A 17,836-nucleotide genomic window follows, 5' to 3' on the forward strand; every position below is an offset into this window, starting at 1 on the left:
ATCTTAGCATTAGAAATATAGATAAATTTTGAGTCATGGAAAATTTATTTGTAATATTTATTTTTTTGCATACAGTAGAGAAATCCACCACTTGTCTGAGAACAGATACAGTCACATCAAGGTGGACTTAGGTTGGAAAAACACTATTCTTCTAGAATGATTGAGGTACATTGGCTAAGCTACTGAGTGCCTAGTTGAACAATCTTCCTTTCAAATTTGATTTAAACAGATGTTAGTAGTTCCTTGATTTTAAACTTTACATTTGATTTATGTAATCCTGTAGTTTTTATTCTGGTTCCACCTTTATTTCAGATTGGGCATGAGTCTAGGAAGAAATATATACTGTCTGTGTAATTGTTTTTCATCTTGATACGTGTTTAAAGAACATTATACATTGTTTATTCTTTTTTAATAATGAGAAACTCCAAAATGAATAAAACTATAGCTGCTGCTTATTTACTTAATAAAAACTTGTTTTTGTTTTCAATCATGATGGTGACTGCATCATGTTGAATAGAAAATTAATGTTCAAAAAGTCGTAACATAAAGTGTGTTTGTAGGTAATTCAGAAACCTTCAGTCAGTTTTTCACAAATAAAAAAATGAAACTATTATAAAACATTATTGAACTAATATGATGAAAGAACCTTGGTAGATAGTAAAGCATTATACACTATGAAGTACTCTGATTTCAACATTGAGATATCTGTCTTTGACTTTAGCCAGAATATTTCAGATGTTGGATATTTGTTTTCATATTCCAGATCAACAGATGCATGACAATTTTCAGGTTTACCAGAGTGCTCTTTTTGAGTCTGGCCACGCTTTCTATAAATTTCCTAAGGCTTCGGTATTGTAAAGTCTGAGTCTTTGTTCACCAAAAATATGTGTGTAATTGGAAATACCAAAAAGTAGATGAGCGTAGTCTATTGCATAAATAATTAAATACTAGCAACTCTATCTTGTGATATAATTGCTTCTTTTTGAAGATATCTTATAGCATTTGGTGAAGTAAACATTTTTTTTCAAAATGCATCTCTTGCAAGTTTTAACTATTTCTTATATTTTTATATTTTATTGAAAAGTACAATTTACAGTATTCTAAATTGTTCCTGTCTAAAAATGAACAATCTGAATGAAATATTGAAGTGGTTTCATGACATCAGGGATTTATGCTTCTTGATTAAAGTTGACAGTACTGTTTTCATTTGAAATGGTAGCTTTCAATGGTTGTATGGTTTTCTCTGAATTGCAAGTACATTTCTGCAGCTAAAGAATTAATCATGCCCCCAATCTGCTCGCTCTAGTAACTGCACAGCTGTTGTTATGCGACCCACTTGCAGTTGGTTTTGGAGTTTGCTAATTCCGTCTTCCAGCTAGAGATGCCAGTAGTCGTCTACTTGGAAAACATGGCCAATACTGGATAGTTTCAAAGAAAAAAAAAATAGCATTTTGGCAGAATAGATACAAGTTTTCCTATAGCTTAGTTTCTGTTATGTATTTCAAAGTTGCTAATCCCGTAGCAATCTGCAGACATAGAAGACAGATTTTAGCTTCCTTAAAGCGTGAGTATTTTTCAAACTGTTTTTTTTACAACTATAGCTGTTCATTACTGCAAGCTTTTCAAATAAGCTGATTCAGGAGAAACTGGTGTAACAAAGCCTTGCATCCTTTAGATTTCTGTCCTGTGTTCTTGATCCCAGCTAACCCTGGTCCTCCCTCCTACATGTGCCTTCAGCTCCCTCTCAGTGCCCCGACGCTCTCCATATCCCCACGTTCCACCACTGTCTGCTGGCCTGGAAAGACTCTCTTGCTGGTGGCAAGCACTTGCACAACCGGCCAGCTCGCAAGCCAAAGGAACGGATCACTACGCTAATCATGGTCTAGCATTTCCTTAGTTAGTTGTAGGAAAGGAGCAAAAAAAATTCAAGACTTTCTAACCAATAATTTTGATTTCAAACAATTATGTATCTTTCTTCTGTGCCAAGTTTAACTGGAATTGCCCACTAGGTTCTGAGCAGGGAAGGAAAAACAAGAGATGGACACTGTGGTTGCACAAGTCTTGTTTCCTTTTGGTTATGTGGCTTTAGAGAGTCTTTCCATTTGTGGCTGTTTTGACTGAAATTGGACTTGCTCTAGGCAACTAGGCCAGCAATCAGAGGAGAATTGTTCAAGTGGAAGAGGAAAGAATCCATTTTTTGTGAATGTTGGTGTTTTCCACATTTGTATATATTCTCTAGTTTTTAATGGTAGTGCTTTTCTGATAGAGGAGTCAGCAAAATGTAGTTCCTATATACAGCGTGCTGTATGCATGCTCAGACCTGAGTTTATTTTCCTGTGTTTGGCCATAAGGTTCAAATGCTTGAATGGATACGACCATGACATTACAAAGTGCATTACAGAGAAAGGATTTCTGTAAATTGGAGGAAAAAGATCATCTTGTTAAATTAATTAAATAATCAGTGCAGCCATAAACCCTGTGGTCAGACTTTTCCTTTTGGAAACAGACAGTGCTGGTTCAAACACACTTTAATCAGCTTTTCTTTTGTGCAGTGGTGAGGCAATTTTTCCTATTGAGTCTGTCCCTGCAGACGGAGAACTCCAAAGCCAGTAATACTATCATATGCCTCAAAGATTAAGGCATGGACTCTGAAAATATGTTTTATTTGTTATTGTGTGGTAGACCTTGTTTGTCAGATGAGTACAGATCAAGAGAGTTAAGTATTTTCACTACACATAAAACTGTTTTCAAGAGATGACTCTATTGTAGTTTGGAAAAGAAATGTTCCTTGGTTTACTTTTATGCTAGTCTAAGCAGCCATCTCTTTCCTCTCTTGATTCTTAGGGCCTGTCATTAAGTTTTAGTACTTGTTATGCAGTTGCTTTTTATTCAGGTTTTTTTTGGTTGGGTTTTTGTTTGTTCTAGTGCCCAGTTGCTGAAAGCTTCATTACGGTACCATGTATTGAGGTCCATCACAGCAGGGAGCTTTTTATGGTAGTCTTTTGGCCTATTTGACTCTATTCTACTGCTTCTTATTCTGTAAAGCAACCTTTGACTATTGCACTGGAATATGTTTATGGTATAAAATAGATTATTTTTTTAAAAAATACATTCTTCTCTCTGCTGAGTTTTGCTAAAGGTGAAAAGATCATGAGCCTGACTGAAATTACTGGTTACCGCTAGAAACCTGAAGTCTGGCTAACCTAGGTTTGTTTCTAATTATTTTTCTTTTCAGAATTGGTAAAGGATTTCAAGGTGTCATGAAAAGATGGGGATTTAAAGGTCAGCCTGCGAGCCACGGCCAGACAAAAACTCACAGACGTCCTGGAGCAATATCTACCAATGTGAGGATTCTTATTTCCTGTTTAAACATTCTTCAGTATTTTTAGAACTGCTTACTAAAAATGAACAATTCACAATAGCTAACTGTTACCATCTACTCTGTGGCAGCAGAGAATCCCAGCTGTTTCAAAGGAAGTTCAGAAACCTGTGTAATGAGCAATGCAGGTAGCTGTTCCCTTATGCTTCAATTTATGAATATTCTGTATTGCTGGTATGTGAGCAAACATATTGTAACTGAGCAAATTGTGGTATTTTGTAGTATAGCTGAGAGAAGTCTCAATGCTTCAGAGACAGTTCTAAGGATCTTATCACAGCATTTATAGGTTGGAAAGGATTTACCCATTATTTTATACTGCACATATTGTACTATTCTTTGGAACCTTAATTGCTTTTATCACCTTGCCTGGCTTACGTAGCTGCTTAATGAACTCTTTGATTCCCAAAATTGTTGGCTTCTAAGCATTTTTAAGCAGAGTACAGAGTAATATTTTTAAGTTTCAATCTATAAATAATATTAGTTTAAGAGCTCTTTGGAACAGATTCATTTAAAACTTTGTCCCTATAAAGGTTGCACAATATTTAGGCTGAACTAAGAGAGAGTTTTGCACACTAGCTTTGTTATACAGAATTAAGACCAATTGAGTACTGAACCTGAATTGTTTGTAATTTTCTTACAGAAATTAATCCTTTTTTAATTTTTATTTAATAATGCTCAAGAGAATAATAAAAGCAAAAAGGCACCAGGCAATGAAGTTGGAGTAATTGAGACTGTAAAAGCATACAGTACTGATTTATAGTCCTTCATTTCAGCTGGAAAATTAATTCTACACCTGGCACTGTTTTCTCTGAAGACTGAGGAACATAAATATTTGAATGTACAACACTTTGTTTTAGCAGATGGTATTCATCATTACAAAATAACCCCTCTTTACTTTTCTTTAAATTAGAATTTCCTAAGCAGTAATGCTCAATGTAATTTCACAAAGTATATAGAATGGGAAATAGTATTGGAAATAAGTGTGATGAAAAGGAAATAAGGTGAAAGGATGCAATAGGGGAAAAACAATGCCTTGATTTTTATTTTCCAGTCTGTTGTTGACCACCTCAGATATATATTGTAATCCTGCATTGTTCAGTACAGAATCCTGTACCTAGAACTTCATTGCAGCTGATTTCATGAAATCATGATTTTCACATGAGTTAAAAAAAAAAAACAAAAAGCATTATTAATGCATAACAGAGTGGTACAGGAAACTAAGACAAATCATTTGATAATAGTGTGGAACTGGAAATTATTGCATCTATTCCTGCCTTTTGTTTTCTACCTTTGTTCTCTAGGTTATACCCAGCCAAACAAAAATGGGCTACAGAAACGAAGGCATAGCAGGGAATGTAGTTAAAACCTCTGTTCTCAAAAAGACATGCTTTAAAAATTCTGGTTTACATCAGTATAAAACTCATGGATTAGCGAGAGGGGAGAAGCTACAGCATATTTTCATTTTGGGAGCCTTCCAAGGCAGAACTGCTCTGGAGCTCTGTGGTAGCATCCACATGTAGTTTAGGCAAGTTTCCAGTTGCTACGGTCTGTGATGTAGGGGAGAGTTTTGTGTTGACAGGGATTTTAGGGGAAAAAAACCCAAACTTTTCTTGATTTGATTTCACAAAGTCAAAGTATGTGATGAGTGCAGATTTTGCTGTGAATCTGTACACATTAAGTATTAAGCAAAGCTAGAATCCTTTTGTTGATATAACAGTATTTATAGCAATTTTATCATTGAGGTCAAGTATTTAGGATAACATGTAGCATAATACCTAACATGTAGCAGGAGATATTTTAAATGCTAATCAGTATTAGATATTTTCAATATTAGATATTTTCAACATTGGAGATACTAGCATATTTTCTTTGGTGCTCCTCTTGAGTTTGTAAGTGTACCTCTTGCAGTTATGTGATTTTTTTTTGGCCCTGTTTTTATCTAGAAAGCTGCCAAAGTTTATCGCGGAAAGAAAATGCCTGGTAGAATGGGTAACATCTATAGGACATCCTTTGGATTAAAGGTGAGTTCCGAGTGTACTGGAACGTGTCTACGGTGGTTGCGTTGCCAAGCAGTGGACTTAGCCATGTAGCCTTGTGGTGGTGAACTGTCTGTCATTTCTGTCAGAATCCAGACAGCTTACATCTTGAAGTAAGCAAGCTGGAAAGACAAGAGCAACAAATCCCTGCTCGTGTCTTCTTGTGGGTTCTCTGAATTCCTTCTGCATTTGTGCAGTCCTTTATCATTTCAGGCGATAACTTCCACATCTGATGTGTTTTTCCCTGTGTCCCTTGACTTCTGCCTTTGAAGTGGGAAAACAATCAGACTTTCAGTGGCCTTCAGTTAATGTTTTCATTCTTGTTCCACTTGTTCAAACGCAACCCAAGTCTGACTTGTCTGAAGTCCTAACTTTATTGTGGTCCTTCACTTTCATGTGCAAAGGGGGCAATTATAGTTTCTGTCTCGATTCTGATGTGTATATAGCTGCAGCAGTTCCTGGGCTATTGCAGCTGCTATTTTCTCTCTCTGAAGGCAACCCCTGCAGTTTGCACAAAAAGCATATTAGCCTTGAGTTTGCAAAAAAAGTGTGCTGCTGCTGCTCTCTGCTAACTAAAACTAATATTTTGTAACAGAAAACATGCGTGTTTGGTTGAGCACCTCATAGAATTAAGAAATTATGATCGCAGTAAGGTTTTCATGGGCATATTTGGTTTAATTTGTCAGATGTGATGTTTTTCAACTGCTGTTGCTGCTAGAGGGAAAAGAGACTTGGGAACTTTGGTTGGCGCTATGCTGGACAAAGAGCTGCCTTACCAAGTATAGCCTGATCACAAGCCCTTTAGAACTATTTAATAGAGTCCTGCATTAGAAAGCTGTGCATTCACAGTAGCATGTGACTGATTTCTGTGGCAAGTTTAGACCTGTGCAGAACATTCTTCTGCCCCAGAGTACCACCTCCAATTAATCAGTTTGTGCTTTGCTGGACTACTGCTGGTAAAACTGGGAATAGTCTCTGAAACAAGCTCAATGTCTGGTTTTTTTTCTGTCTCCTAGGTGTGGAGGATCAACACAAAACATGACATTATTTATGTAAATGGGTCTGTTCCAGGTCATACAAATTGTCTGGTGAAGGTATGTTTGCTAGTTTCAACTTACTGGTATTGGTGACTTCTAATCTCTCCACAAATCTCGTACAAAAGGAAAAATATTGGTTGAATGCAATCTTCATTTCTTCAGAGTCCCGTCTTGTAGTATTGAATTCAAGGGCAGTAGGGTCAGTTCTGTAAAGAGAGTGATTAATAGAGGCAGTGGGTCACCATTTACTCTAAACAGCTTATTCTTAGCTTTGCACTGGGGTTGTGCACCCATGTAGCATATGACAAACCAACAGTCGCTGTAACCATGTGGTAAGTGTCTCAGGGCCAGGTCCATCCCATTTTAACACTAACCTGAGTCAATAGCACGGTGGTGAGATTTCCAGAGTATTATGTAAGGCCTGTATTCACAAACAGAAATACACAGCAAGTGCTGCTTTCAAGGTTATTCAGAGCATTCCTGTATGCAGTAGCAGTTACCTTTCCAAGGAGCAGTTGAGGTACAGGAGAAGACAGCTGGAGTTCACAACAACGATGAGTCCCCTGTGCAATCGGTATAATTGCGTCAGCGTTATTTTCTGTGGCATTCTACAGAATTAATTTCAGGTTTTATGGAGATTGTTTCAGGATTGTCTATGAAAAACTGAAACAATGAAGAGTCCAGTATTTGTTCTTACAATGTAAATAATCCACATCAAAGCAAGAAGAGTACTTTTAAGGATTATTTTCAAAATAGGCTTTTCTTTCTAATTAGGTACATTCTGCACATCTGCAAGCACAAATTACTTGGAGGAAGTTGTTTCCTTTCTGACTTAATAGAGTGCAGGGTATCAAACATCTTTATTATGAATGATTATGAAGATTTTGTTGCAGACATACCTATATATCTGATATATAGTTTAAAATCCTCAGAAGTATTGTAGGGATTTAAATTATCAAGTTCTTGAAAAGTTAGAGTTGATCAAGTTCAGATGTTTTCAACTAGTTTATTATGTTCTTGTCATATTTTACTATGGGCATCCAATTTCTGTTGTATTTTCTAGTTGTGGAGCCAAACTCCATGGTTACTAGGCATTAAGTAAAGCAACCCTTGCTTTCAAATAGGTGTTTTGCACACAGAAAAATTAAGTTTATTGTTGTATTTCTCTTGCTGGAAATAAGGCCTTTTTTTCTGAGTGAGGTATCTCTAAACTGCTTTGATTGTAATGTCCAGCCCAAACCTGGAGAATACATTACACATTTCTCTCCCAATACAGTGGAAATTGGTTAACAGATCAGATGTCCAGGAGAAGTAGTTTTCAGGATAACTTCTGCAAAATTACTGGGCATGACATCAATGACATAGAATTAAGACTGTAGTTTGGCTTTTCAGCCGTATATTGGACAGAATGACCTTGTCTTCAACTGTGTTTTAAGTATTTTTTCTAATCCTGAGCCATGAACCTGGTTGCTATATGTTAGTCTGAGGCTTAATTAAGTGTGAATTTGTTGTAGGATGTTATTTTAAATTATAAAGTATGTATACAAGCACCATAATGCAGCTGAAACAATTAGTAATGTTTGATGCCCAGACTTTATTCTTTGATCTTAGTAGTGGTCTTAAGCAAGAGCTTTAAGCAAGAGCAAAAGGTTGTGCATCTTGTTCTCCTAGTCATGCTGTTAAAATCCATACTTACATGGTTCAGTGGCAACTGCATGTACACATCTCAGGTGTCTTATCTGCAAGGATACAACATTTTATGAAGCCAGTGAGACTCTGAATATAGTACTTATTTCTACCAGCTCCTAACTTTTATTCTAACTAGACTGAGTAAATTAATTTTTTTATTTCTGTTTAAGTGAGTTAAGAAAACATGAACACCTGTAATATAAACTGGTTTTAAAAGCAAAGCTGTGTGTGTTAATACCACACATTCTTATGTACACCGTGAAGATCTCATATCAATGTCCCCTTGCTAATCAGGCACTGCACATTTGCGCTTGGAGAAGAACCTACTGGAAGCGTTATGTGCTTTCTGTCATGATTGGGTCACTTCCACCTTTTTCTTCCACCTTCTCTTTTTCTTTACTCAAACATTACTCTTGCCTAGGCTGGAAAGCATCCCCCTTAGCACCTTGGATTTACCAATTTTGTTCTGAAAGCAGTCCAGCTATTAGCTTAAAAAAGTCCTTGAGGCAACAGCACTGCCATAGTCAACAGCCTTGTTAACAGGAGACTGCTGGGCCAAGCCATCTGAGCATATGCAGTGAAACAGCCGTGTTGGCATCTGCGTGTTGTGAAGAGGATAATGGACTTTGATTGCCACAGCAGTCTTCTGCATACCATTTAAGTGCTTGCCATGTCCCGCAGTGATTTCTGTTCAGTTCGCTCACCATAGATGATGATTGGAACTTTATCTTAAGACCAAAAGTTAAAATGGCTCCATTGGGGTTTTTTTTCAAGTAAACTTAATCTGTCAGTATTAAATAAGTGGCACAAGGCACTTTTCTAACTGCTTTACTAATCCTCGTACATGATGTCTACAAGATACGGAATCTGTATTAATTGTATTTCTAAGTTACCTATACTTGAAGATGTTTCAAGTCATAGTTATCTACAATTTAGAAGTCCAAGTATCTTCAAGTATGCATTTTGGCATACGCATTTCAGAGTTACAGCTAATTCCGTTAATGAGGGTTGAGGATCCCTGAGCAAAATGAGGGATTTCGTCCCTTAGAGCTCTATGATTAACACAATATAACATTTGAAAGATCTTGACCAAAGTGCTTCAGACTCAACATTTCATGACTTTTGAGTAATAAATAACACTGTTTGAGAGGAACACACAGCAGTAGGTAAGAAACAGATTTTTTAAAATTGCCTCCGCTCAAATATTTGGTGATTGAAGGGAGTGTGTAGTCAGCAAGAGTCCATTCCCGTTCCTCGAGCTGGTGAATACATTCTGGCTTTTTTTTTTTCCATAAGCCATAGGAATTACATGTATTAATTAATTTTTCCCCTTATATTTTCGAATACATCTCTGAAGAGTGGAGAAAGCTTTAATTAAAAAAGCATGCAAAGCAATACTATTTGGCATGTGTTCTCTAATTTCTGTTTTTTCTTTCTCCATTTAATCTTGCTGCACTCATCTGTGGTGGTTTTAGCTTGTGTGTTATGCCTTTCTTCCAGGGTGTTTTCTTGTTTGCATGTAGACTTTGACTTTCTATATATTCTTGTATATTTGTTTGGATCTGTAGTTGGGGAGAGAGATTATGGGATATTAGCATTCATAATTATTATTCATTCCACTAAATACCTGCCTATAATTAAGTGGAACTAATGACGAGGGAATTTGGATCAGTCTGTCTCTGAGCTCAAAAAGAGGAATATCGCATAATACTTTTCTCTTTGTGTGTCTCTAAGAGGAAGGCATTTGTGTTCAGTACCCACTCTGTGTTGCTTGGTAACCATTAAAACCACAGTGCACCTTAAAGCATATATTTATTTTGTATGTTATATATTTTTGGAAACTTAGTGCATCAGCACTGTATCCAGACGGAGATGAAGCACTTAAATTTTTCAGGTTTCATTTTCAGCAGAATAAAACTGCAGAATACTAGGATTGATGGACTCTTGGTTTAATTAGAAATTAAATTTCATTTGATATTGCACACTGAAGCATGCAGGTAAATAACTGACATAAGTAATGTTTCTAGCCAACTGGAAAACTAATCAAAAAAAGCTTGCTTTAGCATGGATTTCTTTCTCAATGACAAAGTCTAATAAAATTAAGAAACTTTAGCAGTGTGCTAGAATGTATGGAATTTTTCTGTGACAAATGTCGCAGAGTAAGCACTTGTAAATTAGTGTGTTGTGCCTATCGAGATAGCCTACCTCAGGTAATACCTGTTTCTGTTTGCTGTATCTTCTTAGATCACAGGGCCTATAGTTACCATCTGTGGAGCTGATCCTGTAGAAAAAAAGCTAATAGTTTTTTCTTTTGGAAGCTTATGGCTCTCGATTTCTCTCCCAAGTATATTACCAAAAAGTTATCTCTTCTGTCATTCAAGAGAGAAGCACAAGACTAACTCCCTTTTTAAGTAGATGCTTTATAATGGAGGGGATACTCTAATATGGTATATCATAATTCAGGGTGTTATAGTTTATCTTTGATAATGTTTTATACCTGTCCTAATTTTAAGGCACCTGATTTTCTTAGCACATTCAATGTTGATATCTTTGAATATATCACTTGCAGTGAAAGCAGAAATTCTGGCAAATCTGCAACCCATAGGAGTTCCTTAGCAAGTTGGATACTGAACTGGCCTTCTTGCATGCTAGAGTTGAGTTAAACTTGAAGTATACAGTTGCTTTGGTATAGTATTCTGCTTGAGCTAATAAACTTAACTTCTCAGTCTTCCCCTGATGCTTCTTTCCTTTTTTTTTATATTTTCTTTTCCTTTAGAGAAGTCTGTAGTTGTTTGCATTCTCCTTATTTTGTACCACACTTGCCAATATTACTGTCTGTATTTCTAGCTGCTGATGCCTGAGTTGGGTGTGCTGTGCTCAAATTGAGGACATGCAGGAACAGTGTGATGCCTTCACTTCTTTCATGTTCCCTGTCCTGTACCTTGGGCCCCATGATAGAGTTGTGTGGAGTTGTTGGGTTCTTTTGGTTGGTTGGTTGGGTTTTTTAAGACAAAAGAAGGCTGGTCAGGAATGGATATACTTCTTGAATTCAGTTTGCTGTCTAGCTTCAAAAATAGCAGAGAAGCAGAGCTAGGTAATGTTTGACACCTGAGGAGACTATTTCTTACATTCTGTGTATTTAAACACATTTTCCTGTTTAGCAACCAACTTGCATTCTTTGCTGTGGTTGCTAACACAGCCTGAAGCCCTGTTAAACTACAAATGTGAGTTGTGACTTAAGCATCACGTTTTAATGCCTGTTTAAGACCATGTTAAGTATTTTGTGGTGATAGATTTCTGAATTTGTATTTGTTTATACTACCTGTTATGCTGTCAATATATGGGACACGTATATGTGCAATTTATTAATTGTCTGCAAAACCCTTTATGACTGTTTTAAAGATTTAGTGACAAAATCCCAACCAGCTCCAATTTCAGCTTTCTCTAGTATTCTTCTTAATAAAAAACCTTCACAGAGAATATACTGTAGTGTATGTACACTACTATATATACCATCTATCAGTAGTAAAGTATACTATAATATATAGTAGTATTAATACAGAAGTTGAGCAAGCTAAGTGATTGTTATATTGAGTTATACAGTGAATGCTTTTATGGATTTTAATAACCAGTTGGGCACTCGGCCTGATTCCTTCTGTGGGTGAGAGCTAAATTCACTGGATTTTAGTAACAGAGAGCATTAAAACTTATTCCTTTATTAGGGATGCTCTCAGAAGGTTGCTGGGAGAACAGGAAGAGCTGTGCTGGGTCACACATACTTCTTGTCTGTGTAAGCCTGTACAGACAAGTGTAACTGCTGCTGCATACTATTTAACCCCTTTACAATATTGTGAAAATATTGTGCAGGAATCTGAGGTAATACATACAGGAAACCTTTAATATGCTGCGTCCTTAATAAATATAAAGGGATTCATTCAGTAAGTCTCTTGAAGAGAGATAAATCATGCCATGTTTTAAGTTGCTAATCGGTACTTTCAGATGTAAAATAAAATTGAGTTCTTCCTTTTGATAGGAATAATAATAATATCCATCTAACAACTTTTGCAACTTGGAAGGGAGAGAGAGGCATGTTCATTCAGTTTGGTGGTGGTGCTTCAGGAGCAGAATTTAAATTGCATTTGAAAGCAATGAATGTAGAAGAAGATGGAAAAAGAGCAGTAGTTTTCACCAGTCAAAAGGAATACTCTGTCAATTGTACCAATCAAAAGAAAGAGTATGTCAGAAGAAAATAATTTTAACATCAGATGTGGCTTGTGCTTCTGGGATCTGTCAAGCTTCTGAGCAGTTTGGAAGGGGCAAAATGAAACAGTATTGTGTTCCTCTGAAAGCAACAATGGTCTGTTGAAAATGTTTCATAAGAATCTTAAAACTACTTTAGGAATTCTCCTTATCGCATAAGAGGCACTATCTGCAAAATGCCACTTGACATTAATATGTAAAATACAATGTTAAGGCTGAACAGAAATCTTACATTTATTTAGATAAACTAATGCAGGACTAAGATTAGACTGTTGGGTTTGCTGTGAGTTAAGAGCAGATGTCTTACTCCCAAATCCTGTGATAAGAAGGTTTTTTTAAGAAAGATGGGGGGGAGAGGAAAAACAAACATTTAAATTCCTTTCATTTTCCACGTGTCCAAAACAGCCTGTAATGACACAGCCTGTATGTAACAGCACATATTGTTTCACGACGAGAAATAATCAAAAATAACAAAAAAGTTGATATGAAAAACATATGAATATATGAAATGAATAAGTTATCAGAAATAATTTATTCTAATCTTCCTAATATTATTGTAACTTGTGTAGACACCATGGGAGGTTTTGCTGTTGACAAAGGCGGCTTATGATGTGTAATAGGATTAGGGAGTAAGAGAGAAAGGGGCAAGGGAAATAATAGGTAACTGATGAAGTTATAACAACATATTTTCACATAGCAAAAGAAACAGCAGCAATGTATTGAAAGGGAAGGATGCCTGGATGCCTCCTCAGCCTCAGGAGTTCAGATCCACTGTTGAAGCAACCTGATTGTGTTTCCTCTGAACTCACTGCTGCTGGAACTGTTGCAGCAAAGGTCTTTGGACTTGGACCTCAGCCTGGTTTATTCCATGCAGATACCTAAAGTAAATTGCTGTCTGCGTGGACTACAGATACGTCAGTAGTTATGCATGGCAGTTTACAAGTGAATAGAGAACACTTTTCATAGGGCAGTGGCTGGTAGAAGAGGAATGATATACTTGATAAGCTAAGTAGCCATCCTAACATTGAGCCCTTCGCCCCCTCATTCTTAGCAAAAGGTTTTCTTTTGTCAAGCCTACACTTAGAAAACTGTTGGAACTTCCTCAGGGGGAAAAAACCAACCAAACAAAAAACCCAACAAAAAAACCTCCCACAGTTTTTCAGATGCTGACATGTAAGTCAAATTTATTGTGCGCTTCTTTTGCAGGAATCCTCATGGACTTTGGGAAAGGCTCAAGTAATAGCAGATATGAATCTGATAAATACAGTGCTGTCAGAACAGAACTGTCAGTGGGCATAGAATTGTTTTATTTAATTTCTGGTATAAATCACAGTTGGCCTATGTGAAGTTTTTCTCCAACCAAGTAAGAACAAGCTTCCAGTTCTTTAAAAGTCCACCAAAAAAAAAAGTAAGAGGAAGAGCTTATCTTCTCTATACTAAAACTTTGTCTAGTATACTAAAACTTTCTCTAATCTATTAGCACTTTCTTTTTTTTTTTTTTAAAATCCAGTTGAGTAAAGTGGCTGAAAGGGATTATTACAGCTCAGGAGGAAGATCATATGTAACAATATAGAAATGAAGAATTTAATTTTAAATAAAATTTCATCTCTTGAGAATTTGTAGCTCTTTTTTTCTTCAGAGATACCAGCTTTCTGTGTTCTACCGCAGACAAACTGCTTCTTGCTGATAATTCCAGCTACTAATTTTCTTCAGAGATTGGATTTTCAGGGGCTAGATTTTAAATCTTTCCACATGTAGAGAGGTTATGAAGGAAAGTAATTTCTCTGTGGCACTACAGTTCTTGGAACTTTCTTAAAACTTGGGTACTGATTCCTGGGTGAAGAATTTTAGATGCTTAACTCCGTGGTCACTGAATAGCTGTGCAGTAGGCAGAGGGACTAAATACAGCACATGCACATATCTTTGCAAAATTAGTTGCCATAATTAGTTTGTGTCATAAATACAAAAGCATATCTTGGTTGTTGAAGAGGTGATTACACTGCATAATATAGCTTGCTGTGTCGTGTAGGAAAGTACTGTGGGATATAAACACAGTTTAAACAAGCCATACTTACACACATTTATTTTATTCACATTTTAAAATATTGAGCAATGAATTCATGAGAGTATGTGTTGATTCTCTCACAGCAGTGAGAGATATATCACACAAATGATAAATTCTCTTTGGGTTTTTTGTTTTGTTTTGCTGTTTTTTTTTAAAAACTCCTTAATGACAGGTACAAAATGTTAAATTCAATAGCTGGGGTTGATGTTAAAATAACTGATGATTATACCTGGAATTCTTCAGATAAACAAGTGTAATGTAAATGCTGTTGGGGTTTTTCTCTTATGCATGCAAGGTGATTTCTTTAATTTCCACTGTATCACTGTCTGAAAGTCTTCTGTAAGATTTATTAATTGCACCCTTCCCCCTCCTGCATTTTAGGTCAAAGATAGCAAATTGTCTACTTACAAGGACTGCAATAAAAACCCTCCGTTCCCTACGTTTTTTGCTGATGGAGATGAAAAACTACCAGAAGACCTGTATGATGAGGAGATTTTCCAGTTCACGGATCCATCTGTCACATATGCATAATATGCTTCATATCTTTGAAAACACAGTTTTGTTATTTTCAAAAACTTTGCAGTGCTTTATAAAAGTAAACCTATGAATTGCAGTCTGGCCAACTAACTTGAATGCTTCAGATATTGCCATTTTGGTCAGGTAATAAGTTTTACCACTGTCAAGTTCAAACCTGTATTTAAAACAGCAGGTGAGTCTGAGGGGCAGGTTGTAAAGCACACCAAACATTTTGTCTCCAGTGATCTTTTGTCATCTGTCTCAGGCTGTGAAAACTTACACATTTCTGAAAAACTGTTGTTTTGAAGAGGGTTCCATTTAATTTTCTGAATGCTACCAAATTCTGTTTCTCTTTTGTTGAAAGTATTCTGGCCAACTCTGATCAATCAAAAAAAACCTTCCAAATCTGCCTTGGCGTCTGGGGGGATCTGTGAAGAATAATTCAAAATAAAACAAGAAAATGCATTGCTCTGTAGCAGCATGAGCTTGTTTTCTTTCCTTCTTTTCACTAGAGCTCTTTCTCTACTTTTTGCTTTAATGTTGTGTTGAGTTTAATGTAGCGGATACCCAACAAATTTTCTAGAGGAAAGATGATACCAACCACTGTCTGTCTCTTCAGAAAGAGTTCTGGCAGTGTGTACAGTGAGGGGGTGTTCGGATGGGAAATGTTCAGTAACAAAGCAGCACTAAGACTGCAGCGGCCACCTGTTTGTCGCCTTTGCTGACAGCTTGTTCTGAACTTCACAGAGAATCCCTTGCATGCTCTCTGGAGAAATATCTCCGCATCTACAGTTGTCTCTGGATTCTTATGCTGTTACAGGAGAGCTATTACAAAGAAAACAGGCCAAATGTGAAGGATTTGTCTTTATGATAATGGTTATTTTTCTTCTATCCCACCTTTCAATAATAGCTGGAATCAATACACTCCTGTTTTTCATCTTACGTGATTTACTGTTTGTAAGTGGTCTTTTGAACACTGTAAGTCCTTTCGCATACAGAAGTAAGTACCTGCATAACTGTCGGTGCCATCTGAGTGCTTGCTTACAAGCCCTTCAGTAGTTCAAGAACTTGCACATACTAAGCTACCGTTAATACTGTGGCAGTGCTGTCTACTCATCTTTGCAGCTTCATCACAAGAAATCAAATATCTAACATACGAGGTTTCTAAAGACTTTACTAATACTATCCAGTTTAAAAGGTGATGTCATTACGGTGTCTCTCAGTCACTGAAGATGTTTTGAATTTTTTTGTAATAGCTTGAAGAAAACACATGCCATTATAAAGAGGCTGTATATACCTAGCGGCTTGTAGTAGACCGGCAGAGATCATTAGAGACTGTGGTATGGAAATGTGAACTGGTAAATATCTACATTGTGAGGTATCCTCTTAGCTGGATTCAGTCAAATTAAAAATGTGATTCAAATGAGCGCATCAAAATGCTGAATAACAGCACCACTTTGGTGCTTCCCCTTCTCTTTGGTAACAGGGGCTCTGCAGGTGCAGACATCACACACACAGCAGATGTGATGCAAAAAGCCCGTACAAGCAGCAAATGCGCAGTGGGGTGTCATGTTTTGGCTGTGATACTAATAATGATTGCAACCTGTCACCTGTTCCAGGTAGCTGTCGTTTCCTGAAGAGGTATTTTCTCCTGGTGTTGGTGTTCAATCTCCTGATTACAAAAGAGATTTTACAAGTTACAGCATTACAAGTTTCCGTGCTGTTGAACACATGTAAGTCAGGGTGTGTCCAGCGTGCGTAGCCTGCTGTTCTGATCTAGTTTATGGGATAATTCTGGCACACGTATGTTTTCCTTGAGGAGCTTTGTTTTGGTTTTGGTTTTTTACTTTATTGGTAATGATCCTGGACTATCACTGAGGTGACCACACAGGGAGATGCTTTCTCCTACTTGGTTTCTCAACCAGAAGTTCCAGGACTGTTGGATCCTCTCCTATGAGTTGTTGTATTTTGGGTTTGCTTTCAGTATATGCCTTGGAAAGCACCAAGAATCAAATGTGAGCTCATAGGGACCCACAGGTTTAAAAAACTAAATTAAAATTAACTCTGTGTCAAATGAGATTTCAGCTTGAGGGGAAAATCAATGACCTACTTCAATTCCTCTTTCTTTGGTAAGAGACCTCCCTTTTTGGCATAGGTGGTGAAACTCCAATGATCTGATCATTTTACTTTTTAGGTCCGTTGTCCAGGGAATGACTGCAGTCATTCAGGGAATTCTGTAGTTAATGTTGCCTTCCATTCATTTAGCTTTAAAATTTCTGTTGAAGCCTATGTGCTTTTGAAATGCATGCTGGGTGTGAGCCATGTGATTTTTTTTCCAGATGCTGCTTTTTCAGGTAGGTGTTGGTCTCATTTTTCTCGAGATGTACAGGTGAAACCTTTTCTATCTTTGTTTATCAAGTGTGCTTGGACACTAAAGATCTTTCATAGCTCAAGTAAAGACTGATGTCCTGAAGACAGGACTGAATTTATTTCAAGGAGCAAAATTGTTCAGAAGTGTAATGACACCAAATGCTTTAAGCCCACCTACAAGTTTGTTCTTAGAAGAGGTTAAGGGTGCTTACTGAAGTATTTTTAGATTTTATTGAAGGCGCTGGAGCTGAGTATTCTGTTCTCTTTCAACATGGCTGGCGGTTGTTGTGGCTTATCAAGCAGATGTGCTTTTAAGTCATTTTTTAAATAAAAGCAGGCAAAATTAGGCAAATACCAAATACTTGTGTCTCAGATGAGCCAACAGTTTCTTGTGCTAAGGGATGTGTTCATTTTTCTGAAAAGGCAAACCAAGGGCTCTGTTGCAAGTAGATATCTGTGCATTTTGTTGCTGTTCCTGAGTACT

The 17,836-nt window shown here is 36.9% G+C and overlaps 1 protein-coding gene across 1 annotated transcript in view; it reads left to right on the forward strand.

Annotated features, from left to right (window-relative positions):
• MRPL3 (mitochondrial ribosomal protein L3) overlaps window positions 1-15,447 on the forward strand; it is a 31,222-nt gene extending 15,775 nt beyond the window's left edge. The window contains exons 7-10 of the mRNA XM_054817434.1: window positions 3,236-3,344; window positions 5,323-5,400; window positions 6,432-6,509; window positions 14,848-15,447. Coding sequence (XP_054673409.1) covers window positions 3,236-3,344; window positions 5,323-5,400; window positions 6,432-6,509; window positions 14,848-14,997 — 415 coding nt within the window. The 3' untranslated portion in view covers window positions 14,998-15,447. The remainder of the gene's footprint in view (window positions 1-3,235; window positions 3,345-5,322; window positions 5,401-6,431; window positions 6,510-14,847) is intronic.
• The last annotated feature ends 2,389 nt before the right edge of the window (window positions 15,448-17,836 follow it).

Source organism: Grus americana, chromosome 2, assembly GCF_028858705.1.
Source record: "Grus americana isolate bGruAme1 chromosome 2, bGruAme1.mat, whole genome shotgun sequence".
Lineage (NCBI taxonomy): Eukaryota > Metazoa > Chordata > Aves > Gruiformes > Gruidae > Grus > Grus americana.